The following is a 19,459-nucleotide window of genomic DNA, read 5'->3' as shown; positions in this document are numbered from 1 at the left end:
CAGTCTGCAGGCTGCCATTTTGTTGACAATGTCCTTTGCCTTACAGAAACTTTCAGTTTCGTGAGGTCTCATTTATTATTATCTTAGAGCCTGAGCTATTGGTGCTCTGTCAGGAAGGTGTCTCCTGGGCCAATGAGTTCTAGGCTCTTCCCAACTTTCTCTTCTATTAGGTTCAGTGTATACAGTTTAATGTTGAGGTCTTTGATCCACTTGGACTTGGGTTTTGTGCAGGGCTTTCAGGAAAAGAAAACAGGATAGGCTTTGGTGTTGCTCATAGGAATGTGAAAATGACAATGAGGAGCGGTGGCATGTGTCTGTGATCCCAGCATCTGAGAGGCTGAGCCGGGGGCTGCTGTGGGTTTGTAACCTGTGCTACACAGTGAGGCTCAGGCTAGTCAGGGCTCTGTAGTGAGATCCTATTTTATTAATGTTATTTTTTAAGTTAAATTATATTTTTACTAATAGTTTGTCAAGAGAAGGTACAAGAAAAACTGAACAGTTTATGACCATTGTGGGACTAAATGCTGAAATTCTCTGATGACTTTGATAGGCAAGACTAGAAACACACACAGGTCTAGTAAGCCTTTTCCTCCCATAAGCAAGAGCACCAAAAGCAACCCTGCCCACAAAACCACAGAAGGACAAGTTCGTGTGATACTTTATTACAGTGCTAACACTCAGGACACTGCACAGCACCTTAGTCTTCTAATCGGAGTCTTGGTAACTGGGTTAAAAGTGTTACTTGAGCTTTTTTTCCTTCCACATACCAGCTTCCAGGAAAAAGTACTCAGTGGTAGCTAAGCGACGTTAATTTGATTAAACAGTTTATCCTTAATAACCTGAGACATCAATCCATGGATGGCTTCTATGGTAGTTTTACAGCTGGAGAGAAGAAACACATAATACAATGTTACCAACTGAAGGCTGCTTCAAACATCACACCTTTCCCCACATGCTCACCCTCCACGCCCAAAAAGGACTCGGCTCTGTTCATATTCTTCAAATCACACCGATTTTTCCCTTGACTTTTAAACATTCTGCTTTGCATGTTATATTTTTTTTTCATTACTGACTAGAGACTCTATAAAAAATAACTGTATACCTTAATATAATTCATAAGTTAATTTTGCTGCTCTAGCTCTGGGAAAAATTCTGTTTTTGAAGGCAACTAAAACTATACATTCATTATGGAATACATTTTAGCAATATTCAATAGTGACACACTAATCCCAGCATTATATAAAAATGTATTATTTCTGGGGCTGGCAAGATGGCTCAGATGGGTAAAGGCTCTTGCTAATAAGCCTGACGACTTGAGTTAGATCTTCAAAATCCATGTGGTAGAAGGAGAGAACAGATTCTACATACAAGCTGTCCTCTGAACTCCACATATGTGCAGAAGAACACACACACACATGGGCAAATGCACACACACACACATGCACACCTACACACTCACATGTACATATATGTGTAACATTATTTTACATTGATGTGTGCTGTGTGTTTTTAGAATGTTACTCCTTAGCATAATTTAAACAATTTTAAAGGATTCTATGGTTCTTGAAAATAACTATAAACATCCTAGAGAGTTGAAAGTCATATCAGTGGGTGAAGATTTCAGAAATGATTAAACAAACAAACAAACAAACAAGCAAACAAACAAAAAATGACAAAACTCCAATATTGAGAAGAGTTAACTTTTTATTAAAGTAATTCTCAAGAGGAAATTTTCTATTTCTATTACTGCCTTTGACCTCCCTACTTTTTTTTTTTTTTAAAAATAGAGAAATCCTGTGAGGAAAAAGAAAACAACAAAACATATGAACAAGCAAAATCCTAAATGAATTGACAAAAACAAAGCAAAACTCCCCTCCTAAACCAATAAAATAAAACAAACAAAAGCCAAAACAAAGAAACAAATCCATGTGCCCTGGTGCTATGCTCAGGACTGAGAAAATAAAAGTAGGTAACAGTATGAATTTTAGACGTCTGGAAAGGCAGGCCAGATGGACACAGCTGGGCCATCCTACCTAATCTAACCACACAAGATGTTTCTTGAATTGGTTTGTGGTGCTAGGGTGAAGGCAGAGCCTGTGCAGGACAGGTCAGAGTTCAGCCACTGAGCTACATCTCACCACCAGGATGAGGTATTTCTACCATAAGTCGCCAAGATAAAGTTCACCTGACCCCCTCCCTTTCTTCCTATGGGAACCATCTTTTTAAAATTTAGTTTTATTTTACTTTTTTATTTATTCATGCTCAAAGGCAATTGTATTAGAGTTTAAGAGAAAAACATATGACTGGTAGAAATCCTGGTAGAGATCGAGGGAAGGTCATGCTTTTCAAGTTTGGCAGGGAATAGAAACAGAAAGTGTATGAAAAAAGGAAAAACAAAACAAAACAAAAAACACTCCCCAAAATGGAAATGGGCTAGTGGCTGAAGAAAGAATCCCCAAAGCCCTATGTCAAAACAGACACTAATGAGTCAGTTTTTAGCTATCCAAATGCTCTCTCTTCCTTTTGCTTGTATCACATTAAAACTCAAGTTTGTTTTTGTGTAGTAAAGTTATTAGTCTTTGCAACCCTGTATAGTATATGTGTCAGAGAGCCACGTTATCATCTCCTAAGTTATCAGAGACCACATCCCAAGGAAATACTTAAGAAGTAAAATATGCGATAATAAAATACTGTAGAAAGAATACTTATAGCACAAAGACTTAAGAGAAAGAATCTCTCCCATGATACTCTGGAATCTGAAATATGGCAAATAATCTTAATTTAATCCTTCAGAAAATATTGAGTTGAAGAAAAGGGTAAGCATGCCTTTGTAAGCCTTTCCCCCCAAAGAAAACATCTAGTAAGAGACCACTTTCTTTGTACATCATGTGGCTGAGCCTATGCAGGGTGACCTGGCATTTTCTATGCTAGTCCTAGGTCTTTCTGTTTTGTGTAATGACCCCTAGAATTTCAAACTATGAACTGAGAATTTCCATGTGACTTCTTAAAAGGGCTCAGTGGATAATGTCAGGCATCATTGTAAGCCGTACTAAACTGAACCATAAGGAATCAGAATCTACCATCTGCAAGTTGAGAGAGAGAGAGAGAGAGAGAGAGAGAGAGAGAGAGGGAGGGAGGGAGGGAGGGAGGGAGGGAGGGAGGGGGAGGGAAGGAGGGAGGGAGGGAGGGAGGGAGGGAGAGAGAGAGAGAGAGAGAGAGAGAGAGAGAGAGAGAGAGAGTGTGTGTGTGTGTGTGTGTGTGTGTGTGTGTGTGTGTGTGTGTGTGTGTGTGTGTGTGTGTGTCGGGGCAGAACCCCGCACACGGATTCTTACCTGTCTCTAGTAGCTTTGGCAAGTTTGTCTTCTGACTTCCGGTCATGTGTTTCTAAACCCAACATGAAACTCCCGCGTCCCAGTTGGGCTTCCGACTGCTCTAACTTTTCAGACAGGTCAAACACCTGGCCAGTGGTATAGTCAGCATTCTGGGGAGAAAATGGTATGATGTCATTGTACCACATAAGGTAACCTTAAAAAAAAGAAACAGGGTTAAGACTGCCTTCAGTGACATGTACATATGAAGCAGGCATGTACTCCACACAGTTGTGCTCTCAGCCCTTCATAGATGTTTTGACAGAGTCTTGCCCAAGTCCTGAGTAGCTGGAACTACACACACACACACAGACACACACACAGACACACACACACAGACACACACACACACAGACACACACACACACACACACACACACACACACACACACACAGACAGACACACACACACACACACACACACACATTTGTTTTTGAGACAGGGCCTCACTATGTAGTTAGTCTGCCTGGCTCTGCTTCCCAGGGTTGGTTTTTGTCTTCTGAACACCATGAGATGGGAAGCGAAAGCTGCCATCTGCGTTCTCATGAAACCTGTAAAGGCTGTGACTTCACAACAGCACTTGAATGAGAACCTAAGTGTGCCAAGGAAAGCTCTGCTGCTAGGCTGACTGACCCACACAGTGTCTGTCCTTCGTTTGGTACCCTGTTAGTTTTAACTAGAGCAGCGGTTCTCAACCTCCCTAACTTTAACCCTTTAATATAGTTCCACATGTTGTGATGATGTCCAACAAAAACTTCTTTCATTGCTCTTTCATGCTGTAGTATTGCTACTGTTATGAATCATAATGTAAGTATCTGATATGCAGGCTGTCTGATGTGTGACCCTGTGGGGGTTGCAACCTACAGGCTGAGAACCACTGACCTAGAGTGTTATGTGTCAGAGACCTACCTGCTATCTGAGGCAACAAAAACAGTATTTTGTTTTTTCCTCTATTTATCTCTTTAAGGCACAAGCAGACCTTATCCCATTTGGATTGCCTAGCATCCTTGTCTAGTTTGGCCTTGATGTGCCTTACTGTGAAAGGAATTTCAATTATTAAACACTTTTAGTAGCTTGGCTAAAATTCTTATTAGTCACGTATAATGTCACTTGCCTGTGATCCCAACAACCAAGCACCTGAAACCAGGGACTGTTAAGATGGCTCTGTGTGTAAAGGAGCTTGCTGCTAAGCCTAAGCACCTGAGCTTGATCCCTGGGACCCACATAAAACACTGCTGGGCTGTCCTTTGACCTTCTTGTGTTTGAGCTGACCATGAGTTTGTGTCTAGCTTGGGATTCAGAGGAAGACTATCTCCAAAACAAAACAAAACACAAATGGAACAAGCACAGTACTTACAGTGAGCAAGCTGGAGGAACTCAGGGTATTCACCCAGTATTTATTCCACAAAAGCTCAAGCAGTTTACGATCCAAAGAGGATTTGAAATATGAGACTTCTAAGGCATAATATCTACAAAACAAGAGCACACATTTGACAAGTGAGATGAATGTACTGCTACATTGGATACAAGTCTTGGCTACACTTAAGCAAATTTATATATTTCCTCTGTCTTCAGGTAGTATGGCTCTAAATCTGTCTACTAACTTTACTTGTTTTATAAATCCTTTTTTTTCCTTTTGTAGTGCTCCCAAATTTCCAAGGAGCTAGTAGCAGTGGGAACTCCTAAACGACACGTGTATATCTGTGTTACTGAGCTCATCATTCTAGAGAAGAGGCTGAGCTCAGTGAGCTGCCCTCTAGGCTCAGCCTTTGTGAAACCACTAGAAATGACACAGAGCTCCCACTTCGTCCTTCTGTGTTAGGCCCTTGCGGCTTTTTGAAAAGCATACCTCAACTAGTTCCTAAGGTGCCTTTCTACTGCTTTGAAAGGTAGTTCAATAATCACAGAGACTCAAGGGATATTTAGTTACATGTCTGAACATTATTATTATTATTATTATTATTATTATTATTATTATTATTATTATTATTATAATACAGGGTCTTGATATATAATCCTGGCTGGCCTGGACTTGCTCTGTAGACCAGGGTGCCCTCAATCATACAGAGATCCCCCCTACCTCTGCCTCTCAAGTGCTGGGATTAAAGGTGTGTGTGACCACGACTGACCTAATTTTTTAAAGTCATAAATATTTAAATACCTTAGTGGGTTCCATAAGCCAGTGGATATAAGGAAGCACAAGAAAATTTCTCACTGAGAAACTCATCATTTAGATCAAAGTTAAATACAATAAAATACGCTCACTAGTAGTGACTGATGCTACAGTATATATACAAACCAGCCACCTGCCCCTATACTAGAGTTACAAGTCCTCTTAAGAGTAGAACTTGGGCTGGAGAGATAGCTCAGTGGTTAAGAACACCATCTTCTCTTCCAGAGGTCCTGAGTTCAATTCCCAGCAACCACATGGTGGCTCAGAACCACCCATAATGTAATCTGATGCCCTCTTTGGCAGATAAAGCACTTGTATACAATAAATGCAAGAAATAAATCTTAAAATAAAAAAGAATAGCAGAACTCAGCCAGGTGGTGGTGGCACAGGCCTTTAATTCCAGCACTTGGGAGGCAGAGGCAGGCATATCTCTCTATGTTTGAGGCCAGCTCTGTCTATGAGTGAGTTCCAGGACAGCCAGAGCTGTTTCACAGAGAAAGTCTATCTTGAAAAAAAGAGTAGAAGAACTCAACTGGTCATTTTGGAGCTAGAACCGCCTGAGAAGCCCCAAGATAACACTTTTCAAAGTCTCTAATGTGCTGGTGAGGTAGCCTAGGCAAAAGCCTGGAGATCTGAGTTCAAGCCCTGGGACCCAATTAAGACATAAAGGCAGAAAGAGAACAGACATCACCAAAGTTGTCCTGTTGTTCCTCTCTACACCTGTGCCATGGCATGCACACACACACACACATATATATGAGAAAAGCACATTAGTTTGGCTGGGCAATTAGTGAGAGCAGAATGATGTGAGGAAAAGCCAGGAAGCTGTGCTGTGGTGTTGTTTGTGTAAAACACTTATTTTGTTAAAAGCTAGTACATTTAACAAGAAATCCTCTGGTTTCTTGGGACTCCTGGAAGGTGTTTGTGCAGAGCAGATATAGTGAGAAGAGAGTTTTAGAAATCTGGCTGTGGCAGTAAAATTGGGTGTTCAGAGAAACTAGAGGATGGAGACCCAGAAAGAAAGCCCACGGAGCAGGCAGACAGGAAGAAAAAACGGCTCAGACTCTAAGGCCATTTCCCTGGGGCTGAGTGGAATATTGTGTCACATGGGCACAATGTGGCTCTGGACCTGCAGTGAGGAATAAAAAGTTGAAATCAGGAGCTGGAGAGATGGCTCAGAGGCCAAGAGCAATGGCTACTCTTCTAGAGGTACTGAGTTCAATTCCTAGCAACTACATGGTGGCTCACAACCATCTATAGTGAGATCTGGTGCCCTCTTCAGGCATTGATGGCACAAACCTTATCCCAGCACTCAGGAGGCAGAGGCAGGTGGATCTCTGTGAGTTCGAGGCCAGCCTGGTCTACAAAGTGAGTCCAGGATAGCCAAGGCTACACAGAGAAACCCTGTCTTGAAAAAACCAAAGACCAAAACAAAACAAAAACGTATATTTATTTATTGTCTGTGTATGAATACCACCACATGGATGAATGTACCATGTGGAAGTCAGAGAGCAATTGGCAGGAATTAATTCTTAATTTCCCCTCATATGTTCTTGGGGATTAAACTTAGGTTGTCAGATGCTCCAGTGGTACAATCAGGTGAGTGTGTTTGGCACTTACACAAGAGTGAATTTAGGCTGTCAGCTTTGGTATCAAGAGACCTTTATTCACTGAGCCGTCTCGCCATCCTAAAATTGTGTATGTTAAGGGCAGCAAAATGTTACTGTCAACTGTACCTGCGTATATGTCTCAACTGTTAATTTTGTTATGGACTAAGTATCCTGTGCAATGAAAAATGTTTATAGTTATCTGAAACACAATGAGCTAGAAACATTATCCTAAATTTGTTTTTTTAACTACTATTTCAAAGGTACTATATATTATGAAATGCATTTTGTCTGAGTCTTTCTCATGTGTGAAATAAGTCTTTGGCTAAATGATTACTGAGTTTTGGTGCTGGGGTTGAACCCAGGGCCTTGGGAGTGATGGCCAAGCATTCTGCTGTTGTGCTGCAACTGTGGCCTTGACGACTGGCCAATTACTCACTGTTTGCAGTGCACACCAAAATCTTCTATTTTATTAAGTGGTATAGTCTGGTACTCAGAAGGTCCTTCATCTGGAGGCTTGTAGCCCTAACAAAAGCAAACAGAAAAGCATCAATAACAGATGGGCCTGGTGGCTCACACAGGCTAATGCTAATTTCAGTACTTGGGAGGCAGAGACAAAAGGACTGCAGCCACTGTGAAGGCAGCACATATCCAGCTCTAGGCGAGCCTGGGTTATACAGAGTGGGATTCTATCTTAAAAACCAAACCAAACCAAACCAAACCACAAGCCTAAGAAAGAAAAGCACATTGCTCCTACTCAAGTCCAATGCTGTTAGCTGCTCTAGGCCGGGTTTAGTTTATGGCTTTGTTTCTCTTGTTCTTAGGTGCCGTGTACCTATGCTAATAATATTTATTGCTGACTAAAGGCTCTTTTCAGGAAGGAAATGGATTCAGCTTGTTTCTCTATTACTTATCAAATTGCCAGTGGCACACAAATGCTTCTTAATACATAAAACCCTTTGTCTGGCACGATTAATATATAACGTAATCTGCTATCTTTTGATTTGAACTGTAGCAGTTCGAAATTTTGTATCTGAAAATCCTTCTACATTAAAAAAGTACCATACAGGTTTCATATATAGCTCAGGGATAGTGTGCTTGCCTGGGACCCAGGAAGTAAAAACAAAAAACCAAACCCTGTGTATAAATGTGAGGAGCTAAATTTGACCCCAGAACCCGCACAAAGCAGGGCTGGTTGTTGCACATCTGCATTTCCAGCTGTGTACAGTCAGATGGGAGGTGGGGACAGAATCCACAGAAGCCCACTGCACCAGCCTGTTAGCTTGTACACAGTGAAAAGTAAAAGGTCCTGTCTCAAACGAGGTGGAAGGCAACAACTCACACTCAAGGCTGTCTTCTGACTGGCACACTATTCAGTGCCTGTGCTCACCAGCACACACCGCCCCTGTAGTGACACACATCTGTACTCACAATACTTCAGAGGGAAGTAATTTTGAGGCTCCGATACCCAAGACCGTCCCTTACACCCTCCATCCAAATTACCTTTGGATATGTCCTAAAGGCGCCAAGATTCACTTTTCCTGCAGAGATTGTTCTGGTTGGGTCAATCTACAAAAGATATATGCCTAAAATTGGTTGACATAAACCATAGGCTCCACTGAGTCAGCATCAGGAACCCAAAGCAAACAAGTAAATATAGTACTGCATACACATACATGAACTAGCAAAAAATCTGCAAAGGATAATCAAAACAACTAGAAAAGTTCAATGAAACAGGAATACTTCAGTTAACTGACTTAAGTTACTCCATCACCAAAGAATATTTAATTAGTATTATTTAAACTGTGCATGCTACTTGGTAAGAACATGTCTTTAAAACAACAAACAAACAACCTGAGAAGCTACCCTCCCCTACCTACCCTCTTTAATAAATGAAAGGCTATTAGCTTCCTCCTAAAAAAACAAACAAAAAAACCAAAAAAACCCCAAACCCAAAACCAAACCAAACCAAAACAACAACAAAAACAAAAACAAACCCAGATTACATCTAAAGCACTCTGGACATGAAAGAAGACAGGTCCACTTCCGCTTCTTCAGTTCTGTCAATCCTGACTGAATTGCCAAGGAAGAGCTGAGAAGCTGACATGGGTTCTATCAATTACCTTCATCTCACATGGGTGGAGTGTGAGGTACAGGGTGTGTGTGTGTGTGTGTGTGTGTGTGTGTGTGTGTGTGTGTGTGTGTGTGTGTGTGTGTGTGTGTATAAGAACTCCCTAGGGAGAATGACACCAGAGCTTTATCCTTTACTACACTGTTTTAATTTTCCAGTATTCTTTCTTTAGCAAATCTTCTTGAAGAACTCATTAAGAACTGTCTATAACAAAACAAAACAAGCTGGGTGTGGTGGCATATGCCATTAATCTCAGTACTGAGGAGGCAGAAGCAGATGGTTCTCTGGGAGTTCAAGGACAGCCTGGTCTACATGTCCAGTTCTAGGACAGTCAGAGCTACACAACAGAGAGACCCTGTGTCAAAAACAACAACAAAACCAAACCAAAGAAAACTAAAACCAAAACCAAACTTATATGGGTTGGAGGGATAGCTCAGCAGTTAAGAGTACTTGCTGCTCTGGCAGGAAGACCTGGGTTTGGTTCCCAGCACCCACATGGTGGTCTCCAACTCTCTAACTCCAGTTAATAGGGCATCCAACACCCCCCCTGGCACCAGGCACACGTGAGGTGCACATAGATACATGCAAACACTCATGACAGATACAATTTTGGAAGTATTTACTACAGCTGGACGACTGAGGATATAGTGGTAGAGCGAATTCTCTCTCACCTAGCATATGCTAGGCTTCAGGCTGACCCCAGACACCATAGAAACAAAAACGAAATACAACAAACAAAAACGGAGCTGCTAAGACGGTCCTGTGGGTGGAAGTGCTTGCTGCCGAGACCGAGGGCCTGAGTTTGATCCCTAAGACCCACGTGGTGGAGGAAAAGCACTGACCCCAGCAAGTTGTCTTCTCACCTCCATACATGGTCATAGCATGTGCATATCTCTCCCCCAGCTCCCGAGACAAGCACATAACAACAAAGAGACATGAAGTAGAAATGTAAACTAAAAAGAGGAGAAAACAGAGAGGCTGGTGTACACTTATAATCCTAGCACTTAGAACACAGGGACAGGAGGTCAGAAGTTCAACTTGGTTATACAAGGAGGTAAAGACCAGCCCAGGATGCACGAGCCCTTGCTTTGCACTGCCACTTATGACTGCCTCAGTGCATGTCAGATACTCTGGACCTGGAGTTAGAGATGGTTATGAACCTCCATGTCGGTAACAGGAATCAAAACAGGGTCCTTTGCTGAAGCAAAGCCATTTTTCTTTATTTAAAAAAAAAAAAAAAAGTACTTACCACCACTGCTACGAATGGTTCCTGGAACTGCTGGTTGAGCATCTGTGTGCTAACATCAATCCCAGAGAGCCAGCAGCCGTAACCAGGGTGGCTATGGTACCAGCCAATTGCATTTTCAAGGCGGCCAACCTAACACACCAAAGGAAAAGGTTGCCTGAGGTATAGTTTAATCTCAGAAAGTGTCATTTACAGGTTTTATGAAGCACTGTGGTCCAGTAAGAGTGTGAAACATATGATGCTTTGAAGTTAAGGAATTTCTGAATAGACGATACATGCATACAGTGTAAAATTATCAAGGTACAAGAACAAGGCTACCCAGGCTCCTCTTGTTTTCCCTCACTTATCTGTTTCTTAGCCCAGACACTATCGCTTACACTTTACACACCTTCACAGAGATACTCTGTAGATTAACAAACACATCTGCAGCAGTGAGTGGTGGCGCACACCTTTAATTCCAGCACTTGGGATAGCTGCATACCACACACAACATTTTATACTTAAAAAAAAATTGAACAATCAATTCTGGAGCTTGTTCCATATAAGTAAATAAATAGGTAAGAGAAGAAGAAGAAGGAGAAGAAGAGAAAGAAGAAGAAGAAGAAGAAGAAGAAGAAGAAGAAGAAGAAGAAGAAGAAGAAGAAGAAGAAACAGCATAAAAACAATCAAAAAAGCTTGCCTATACTGTCCATTAACAGATGTACTCTATTCAGGAATAGTTAACTCCTACATTCCTTCTTTTTTTTTCTGAGGGATGCTGGAGATTCTGAACTCTGGGCTTATGAATGCTAAGTGTGAGCTCTACCACAAACTTACATCTCCAGCCTATAATTTTTTTATTTTAAACATAACAGTGACTATGACAATTTATTTGGGAAGGACCGCCCCCTCCTGCGACCCTAACACCATATCTCACAAGCCTTTTAATACTTTACGTAAAAACTGTTCAATGTAAAGTGTCAGATTTAATGTGAAAAGGGCAGTTTTAAGTTCAGAAACCCAGAAGGCATCTTGAGACTCTTAAGAGTTATTAAGCTTTAAGAAACAATGTAAAAAAAAAAAAAAAAGAACCAATGCTTTTACCTGTTTGGCGTTTTCTATGTACGCAGCCATATACTCATAGGCGGCAGCCTGAGCATTTACTCGGGTTTCAGTGCCCTCTACGGGCAAAGCAAAGCTGTCCATGATGATCATGGTCTCACCATCCACTTTCCCCAGCATCAGACCCATCACTTCCAAGTTGCCGCCTGATCTGGCATGCATCACCATTTTCAGTAGAGCCAACGCTGAGATTTTGCAGTATTTAAAGTAATGATGACTACAAAACAAAATCACAGCATGATTAAGGTACAAAAGACGTCTTCTTGTGAAAATAAATAAGTACCGAGGGCTTTAGGGTGATGAAAGGGGAGTGTAAGTGTGGGAAGAGAAAGAAAGCAGTAAGTACAAGGTGCTTGGAAATAACACCACAGGTCATCACGTGTCCCTTGGGGGAAAGTGAAGAGTCTGAGGTAAATTTAATTATACTATTGAAGTGAAGTGGGGAAATAATATGACCAGCTCCATAGGTCTATTTTCTCCATTAACATGGAACTACCATTGCTCTGATTATCTTTTCAGTTCTAACTTTCTGACCTAAATGTATTGGTTTGTTACATAAGTTACTTATTGTATGTGGTACATGGTTATCAGTGTGAGATGACAGGGGGCTGTTGGGTGTCTTCCTCTATCTTCTTCTTCTTCTTTTTGAGACAGGGTGTTTCTGTATATCCATGGCTGTCCTGGAACTCCTATCTATACACAGGCTGGTCTCACCACACCCAGCTCACTCTCCTCTATGTTAATGCACTTTAATCCCTTGAGACAGTCTCTCACTAACTGGGAACTTATTGTTTTGGCTAGGCTGGCTGACCAGCTTGCAGAAAGCTCTGCTTTCCTTACATCTAACGCTAAGGTCACACACACACACACACACACACACACACACACACACACACACACACAGATGCAGGGGATTTAAACTCAGGTCTACTTGCTTGATAGCAAGCGCTCTTGCCCTCTGAGCCAGAGGACCTAAGTTTACAAAGCGGCCTCTGAGATTGGCCTGCTCACGTTTACTTTTTGATCCTGACACTGATACGCCCTAATTGAGGCCTCAGGACCACTTAATGTCTATGCCAGATTACATAGCTGTAAATAGGTATTTCACAGTTAGTATGAAAAAATACATCAAGTGTTTAGCTCAGTCCCTGAATCACTAAAACCCAAGGTGCTGTTATGAGCTTTATTAACCTGCCTTTTAAGATACTCTCAAAGAAACAGCATGTCAAAATGTGTGCCTTCCTTCTATTATCATCTCGCAAATTAGAAAGTAGATCTAATATCCCTACTTCTCTTGTGATGAATCCTTGTGTGTGATTAAACTCTTGAACATACACATTGGAAAAACACCGAGGTAGCCAATATGTTAGAACTAACATTATAGCCATGGATGGTGACGAAAGTGGACAGTTTACATCAACCTCAAAGGAGCAGCTTGCTTTAGGTACAGCCAGGTAATCTATGCAGGTCACTCAAGTGTTTCGGGCGCCTGCCCACAGAAAGTAACCAAGTGCGACTCCCAGCTTTTGCTAGATTTCAACCACAAGCTGAAAGATACTGAGGCCGTCTTGGAAATCAAGACATAAATTAAAAATTTGGGTACTCTGTTTACTGGAGGGAAAGAGAAAGACAACCACCACTGTGCTCTCATTACATATGGTTCATGCAGAAGTCTAAAATTACTTCATCTAATCCCATGACATCATCAATAGCTAGGTTTACTCTTATCTTACAGATAAGTTTAGATATTTTAGTTTCCTAATGCTAGTCAATGTCTGTATGGTGAGCTTTGCTTTTTCAGTCTGTTGCTCCTGAGTTCACTGCTGTAGTGTGATCATGAGATGACTTTCTGAAAGTATTTGCTTATTTTCCTACTTACAGGATAGGAATGAAAGTTCAGTACTGGGCTGCCATGATTATTAAATGACATGAAAATCTTCAAGCCAGTGCCAGGCCACAGCAACTACTCAAGAATACTATGAAAATTGAATACTGTCAGTTCAAGCCAGCTTTGCTAACAAAACAAAATACCTGAAAATAGTGAGGCAGATAAGACAGCATCCTTTTGTGACTTTTTTTCTTCACCCTTCTTAACACAATCTGCTCTATAATCTTTTGATTTGTAGTCAGTCCTCAAGACACATACATGGGTTTGGCTAGGGGGCAAATAGCATTTAAGCTCTATTTTTTATTAGAGCTTACATGAGTTGTAGTATTTTAGAGGACTAGCGGTAAGACTTGGTATGTCTCTAAAATAGTTACAGGAAAATAAATCTCTTAAAGAATTTTTGTTTGTTTGTTTTGTTTCTTTGTCAGTGGCCTGCTCATTCGCTTTCTGAAAATGTCCACACTCCTCAGTTTGGGATCCACTGAACCTGCCACAAGGTGCATGACGCTACTAGGTTCAAGGCAGAGCGTGTGTGAATTATGAAAATAATCAGATTGAGAAAGTGACATCCTAAGTCAGCCCCTTACACTCCCTAGAGACAAGTCGGCTAAAGAAACTTTCTGAAAGCGGAAAGGAAGCAGGCCCTAGAAGAGGGGTTAGGCTCTACCGACTCGGATAATGCAGACTAAAAAACCACCGTGGCCAGTATTCTGTCAAGGGCCCTCAGAAAGCGAAGCTCTCCACCCCTTTCAACTCCCATCCCTCGCGGGTCTCGTAAACTCCGGCCACCCCTCCCCTCCCCTGCATCTCGCCAGGGACCTCCTCACTCCTTAGTCCAGGGTTTCGCCGCCAGGATTTCTTGCTGTTGTTTTTTGTCATATTTGTAGATTTCATCGATACTCTGGGCTTCCTGCATGTTGTTGGCCAATTCCCAGGTTTTCTGGGCCATACCGCTCCCGGAAGCTGCCATGGCCGAGGGACCGGAGAAGCTGTCGCCTCTACAACCAAGTTGCAACTTTACTTTGCTGGGGCTCCGCGTGCGGGCTTTGCACCTTCCCCACCGCGGGCGCACACTCACTAGACTCTCAAGGCAGCCATGACACTTAAGACCGGAGGTGACGTTGGTCCAGACCATTCGCCTGGCTGGGGCGCGGTGGCGGCGGCACCGATACAGAAAGCACTTCCTAAGGGTCGGGTGAGCTAAGAATAGTCTTGCGGATGAAAGTAGAACATGCCGGCTCGGCAAGCTGTGCGCGTGAACTGCGAGGGACGCGAAGTGTCGGTGTGAGAATGGTACAGCCTTTCGCGCCGGAAGGACTTGTTGACCTGACAGAAAGGGATGGGCCGTCTCGGCTCGTTCTGCGCAGACTCGGACCCCGCCATATTGCGTGTAGGCGTAGACTCGGCTTGGGTGCTATGGTTTTTTGTGAGTGTAGGTTCTTCAAATGAAGTAAATTGTCTGCAATACTAAATGTCTCTAGAGAAACAGAGGCGTAAGTAGCTCTGGATATTGATTTTTGGAGGGGAAGATCACGTGACAGACTCTTTTACGCTAATTCTTCGCGCAGCGTCAAGCCTCACGGGTTTGTGGTTGGCGTTTCGCTTTTGTGTTTTCGCTACTGTTGCGAGGAGGCAAGCAAAACTCGCCGGTTGCTAAGGTTAACTTTTTCGAGGTGTTTAGAGGGTAACATTTATATAAGTGTTAGGAGCTATGAGTGCATTAGTGCTCTTTTTAAAGTTTGTCTTCAGTGCTGCGAACATCATTTGTTTCAGTGTAGAATTAATCTGGACAGTGTTTCTTTTAGCAGTCAAGGCGAAACTTGTTTCAGTCCTCAGTGTTTTTAGGTTTTATCCCCTTCATTCTCATGCCCAAATGCTCACTAGATTGTAAAAGTTAAGCATGAAATTTATGTTTTTTAATTTAATACGAATACAGATTATATATATTATATTGCTTAGGGGAAAAAAAGATTATAGCTCTTCATAACACGAGTTCTACAGATTTCTCCAGCTTCATCATCTCATTTGAGTGGTAGGAGTGTTTGAACAAGTGTATTAGCAGTTCTATAGAGCCAAAGCTGTCCCGACCCAGCTTTTCACTCTACTTGTACTTTTTCCTTGGCTTAGCAATGTAATTAGTTGTTTAGCATCGCTTGAAAGGCACTTCGTGACATTTCTTCTTCAGAGCACACATTAGTATTTAAAGCCAGGCACAGTGGCGCAAGCCTGTAATCCCAGCACTCGTGAGGCAAAGGCAGGTGGATCTCTGTGAGTTCGAGGCCAGCCTCGCCTACAGAGAGCGTCCAGGATAGCCAAGCCAGCCCGGTCTGTCTACAAAGCGAGTCCAGGATAGCCAAGGCTACACGAGAAACCGTGTCTTGGAAAAACAAAAAAATACAGCTCAGGGATGCCTTCCATTAACTCTTTGACAGTAACCGCTCCCTCCATAGGAAGACTCTGTAACTGCTTTACATGGACGTTTTGTTTTTCCCAGTAAGCTTGGTGATGTAGCCTCCTATTATTATGTTTTATTTATTTATTTATTTATTTATTTATTTATTTTTGATACAGGGTTTTGCTGTGTAGACCGGGCTGGCCTCAAACTCAGATATCTGCCTGTCCCTGTCTCCTAAATGCTGGGGTTAAAGACTGCGCAAGACCACCACCGTGTGGCTGTATCCTCTTTTAATGAGGTGCTTAGCAGACAAGTTAGCTAAAAACGAAAACAGAATTTTAACTCTTAACCACCGCTGTTGTTTTTTGACATTGCCCTTTAACTACCTTATAAAGTTCAACCTGGTGACACTTGCCCTTAATCCTAGGAGTTGGAAGGTGGAGGCAGGAGGATGAATTCAAGGAAAGCCTCCCACACTTAGCCATTTGACGTTAGCTTGGGCTACTGGAGATCCTGTCTCAAAAAGTCGAGGAAACAAAACAAAGCAAGAATCACACAAACTAGATGGCACCTTGCTCCACTTTTGTAATTTTAGTACTTGGAAGGTAGAGGCTGGAGGATCAAGAGTTCGAACCCCCCCCCCCCCCCCGGAGTATTTGAGCCTCTGTGTCAAAATGAAACAAACAAACAACAGACCCCCAAATTAAAATAGAACCCTCATTACAGTCTAACTTAGGACACAGTAGGCACCTTAGAGTACATTAGTATCATTCCTGAGGCACTCAGAACGTACACACGGTAACATGTCATGGTAATGAAAGCCCAGGACACAGAGTTGACCAGACTGCTGGGCAGGGAGTAATTAAGGCCTGTGAGAGCGATGCTGAGAGTCCTCAGACAGCCTCACTACCATCCTTGCTTGGATGGCAACCACATTACACCAATCCCCAATCCCCGGGGCGCTGGAGCTGGTGCACCGTGTGGCCTCCGGGTCTGCAGGGGGCGCCCTCGGCTGCGCGGCTCGGCCAGCTCCCCGCGGGGGCGGGGCCGCGGTTGGCGGAGGGCGGGCGGGGGGCTGGGCTGAGAGGCGGAGTCCAGGGGCGGGCGACCGATAATTTGGTCCGCGCCGGGGGTCGCCTGCACCTCCGACTGTGGAGCCTGCGGGCGGCGTGACTCCCGGGTAAGTCGGTGAACAGCGGGTGTGGGAGGCTGCGGGACGCGTCGGCGCGCCCGGGTCGCTGGGGCGGGGGGATCGAGCCTGCCGGGCGGAGCTGGGGATCTCCGGGGTGTCCCGGGGGGGAGGTGCGGAGGTGCGGGGTGCGGGTCCCGGTTTGGGAGGCGCGGGTCGCGAGGCGGTGGCCCGATTCGGTCCAGGGCGCTGGTCTCGCGGCTGCCAGGCTGGGGGCGGTGCCCTGCACACGCGCCGCAGACTCCCGGGTGGCCTCCCGGCCTGCGGGTTGCCTGACAACGCGTTGACGCTTTCCTAGGCATCTGCTACAGGCTTCTCCCGAGAGACCTTAGAGGCTCTCCCGCGCCTTCTCTGCTGCTGGCGCGCCAAGCTGCGCTAAGCCTCACTGCGTGCTTGCATCTGGGGGGTGGGGGGTGGGAGGTGGGTTCGTTAATGTTTTGCACTTTGCAAGTCAAGTTAATCTCCATAGCCCTATGAAACCTCCCGTGTGTGTGTGTGTGTGTGTGTGTGTGTGTGTGTGTGTGTGTGTGTCACTGTAGTTGCTTGATGGGATAGAACCTTCTCTCTCTGCCTTGATTTTATTATTTTTATTTGGAATTTAAAATCTGGTTTGAGAAAATGTGTGTATTTATGCATGTATGCACGTATATGAATACATGCGCAGGGCATGACATGCATAGAGAGGTCAGAGGACGAAACTTGAATTTAGTTCTCTCTCTTTCCGCAGAGTTCAGGGTACCAAACTCGGTCATCAGGCATGGTTGCAAGTGCCTGTACTTTTTGAGCCATTTTGCCAGCTCGGAATCAAGTTTTCATTAAATGTTAGCCGTGGGACTCATCTTCCGAGCCCTAAAGATAATAGGATTAAGAAGCCCATCTAGGAGTTTTGTTAAGACCTAGTTTTCAAAGTTTGTACAATGTAAGGTCTTGACCCCGCCCCCCCGCGAGACAGGGTTTCTCTGTGTAGACCAGGCTGGCTTCGAACTCACAGTGATCCTCCTGCTTCTGCTTCCCGAGTGCTGGGATTAAAGGCCTGCGCCACCACGCCAGGCTGCAATGTAAGGTTTTAAAAGCAATCAATAGAAATTTATAGCTGAGTGTGACGGCACATGCTTTTAATCCCAGCACTCTACAGACAGAGGCAGACACATCTCTGAGTTCTAGGTCATCCCGGCCTACATAGGGAGACTCTGTCTCTACTGGAAAAAAAAGCTTAAAAGAAAGCCAGTTATGGGCTGGAGAGATGGCTCAGAGGTTAAGAGCAGTGGCTGCTATTTCGAAAAGGTTCTGAGTTCAATTCCCAGCAATCACGTGGTGGCTCACAACCACCTACAATGAGATCTGGTGCCCTCTTCTGGTATGTGGGTGTACATGCAGGCAGAACACTGTATACATAATAAATCTTAAAAAAAAAAAAAGCCAGTTGTGCTAAGAAGCTGTTTTATCTGGAAGAATGGCTTGTCTTTAAGCAAAAAGGAGCCCCAAAAGAAGGTAGGGAGATGTTGTCTTTCCCCCCTTACTTTTCTGTGAACTCTCTGGTGTTGTATTTGCTGACATGTTCCTATAGAGAGGATCTTTTCCATCTACTGCCCAAGGATGGTCTGGGAAGGGAGCAGGTAGGTTTAGATGAGGCAAATGGGAAAGGGTGCTTTCAGGGTACTTTTTCTCAAATACAGTTTTCAGAAAAGTGTGGCTTAATGATTGCAAAGTTAAGCCAATTCCACAGCCTTTTTGTTGTGAGCCTAGCCTTTAATGGCTGAGCCATCTCACCAACTTTCCATACTATCTTTTAAACATCATTCAGAATGTGCTGTGCTGTGCCTCCTGAGTGGTAGGCAGAAATGATTGAGCAAGTGTATTATCACTTCTGCATAGACAAAGCAACTTACCTCATGAATGCGTATGCCTGCCTTTTCTGTTAATGGTGTGCTGATGATAGTTGCTCAAGCTTTAAATGCTTTCATATATGTTCACTCCCAATTTTGTATGCTGTTCTCCAACTTCATGCTCTTACCTCAGCAACATAGTATATATGCTTCTTAGCAAATTCAGAGTGATTTGTCAAAATTTGGATGTACCAAGAGTCAGTTCCTCATGTGAGTGTCTTCTGTTAAGGAGAAAAAGCCTGTGCTACCCTTCCCGGGTGGATTACTGAGAAACTTCATCTTCCCCTCTGATGTCTACGGTTTCCTCAGGTGCCTGTCCTCACTTCCTGCCTACATCTTATCATTTTTCCCTGACAGTCTGTCTTTAGTCCTTTGTCTTGCTGTGGAGTAATTTTCTGCAGGCAGCTACCTCCTATAGTTTTAACTTTTAGGGGAGGGTATGATATTTTTGAGATAGGGTTTCACTATGTAGCC

The 19,459-nt window shown here is 43.5% G+C and overlaps 2 protein-coding genes across 12 annotated transcripts in view; one reads left to right on the top strand and one right to left on the bottom strand.

The window, feature by feature from the left end:
• Nucleotides 1–646: 646 nt before the first annotated feature.
• Nucleotides 647–14,826, bottom strand: COPS5 (COP9 signalosome subunit 5). The gene is made up of 8 exons (XM_084773122.1): nt 14,343–14,826; nt 11,610–11,844; nt 10,530–10,658; nt 8,653–8,718; nt 7,589–7,674; nt 4,727–4,838; nt 3,333–3,481; nt 647–882 (listed from the first exon to the last, which is right to left on the bottom strand). The coding sequence occupies exons 1-8, from the start codon at nt 14,648–14,650 to the stop codon at nt 798–800; spliced, it is 1,170 nt and encodes a 389-aa protein (XP_084629248.1). The 5' UTR covers nt 14,651–14,826; the 3' UTR covers nt 647–797.
• Nucleotides 14,827–14,868: 42 nt separating this feature from the next.
• CSPP1 (centrosome and spindle pole associated protein 1) overlaps nt 14,869–19,459 on the top strand; it is a 101,442-nt gene continuing 96,851 nt past the window's right edge. For 10 of the 11 annotated variants that reach the window (XM_084772919.1, XM_084772915.1, XM_084772911.1 and 7 more), the window contains exon 1: nt 16,989–17,090. The gene's annotated coding sequence lies outside the window, so the exon portion shown is untranslated. Of the gene's footprint in view, nt 15,009–16,988; nt 17,091–19,459 lie in introns of those variants that run through there. The other variant, XM_084772912.1, reaches the window with a different exon arrangement.

This window comes from Acomys minous (genome assembly GCF_964271855.1).
Source record: "Acomys minous genome assembly, chromosome: 1".
NCBI lineage: Eukaryota > Metazoa > Chordata > Mammalia > Rodentia > Muridae > Acomys > Acomys minous.
This window is presented reverse-complemented; position numbering and strand designations above follow the sequence as displayed.

Excerpts from the sequence above, each read along its gene's own strand:
- COPS5 (XM_084773122.1), bottom strand. The coding sequence starts at position 14,650 with ATGGTCTGGACCAACGTCACCTCCGGTCTTAAGTGTCATGGCTGCCTT. Across the intron at positions 11,845-14,342 it reads GCGAAACCCTGGACTAAGGA|TCATCATTACTTTAAATACT; the intron begins GTGAGGAGGTCC and ends TTTGTTTTGTAG. Across the intron at positions 10,659-11,609 it reads ACATAGAAAACGCCAAACAG|GTTGGCCGCCTTGAAAATGC; the intron begins GTAAAAGCATTG and ends TTGGTGTGTTAG.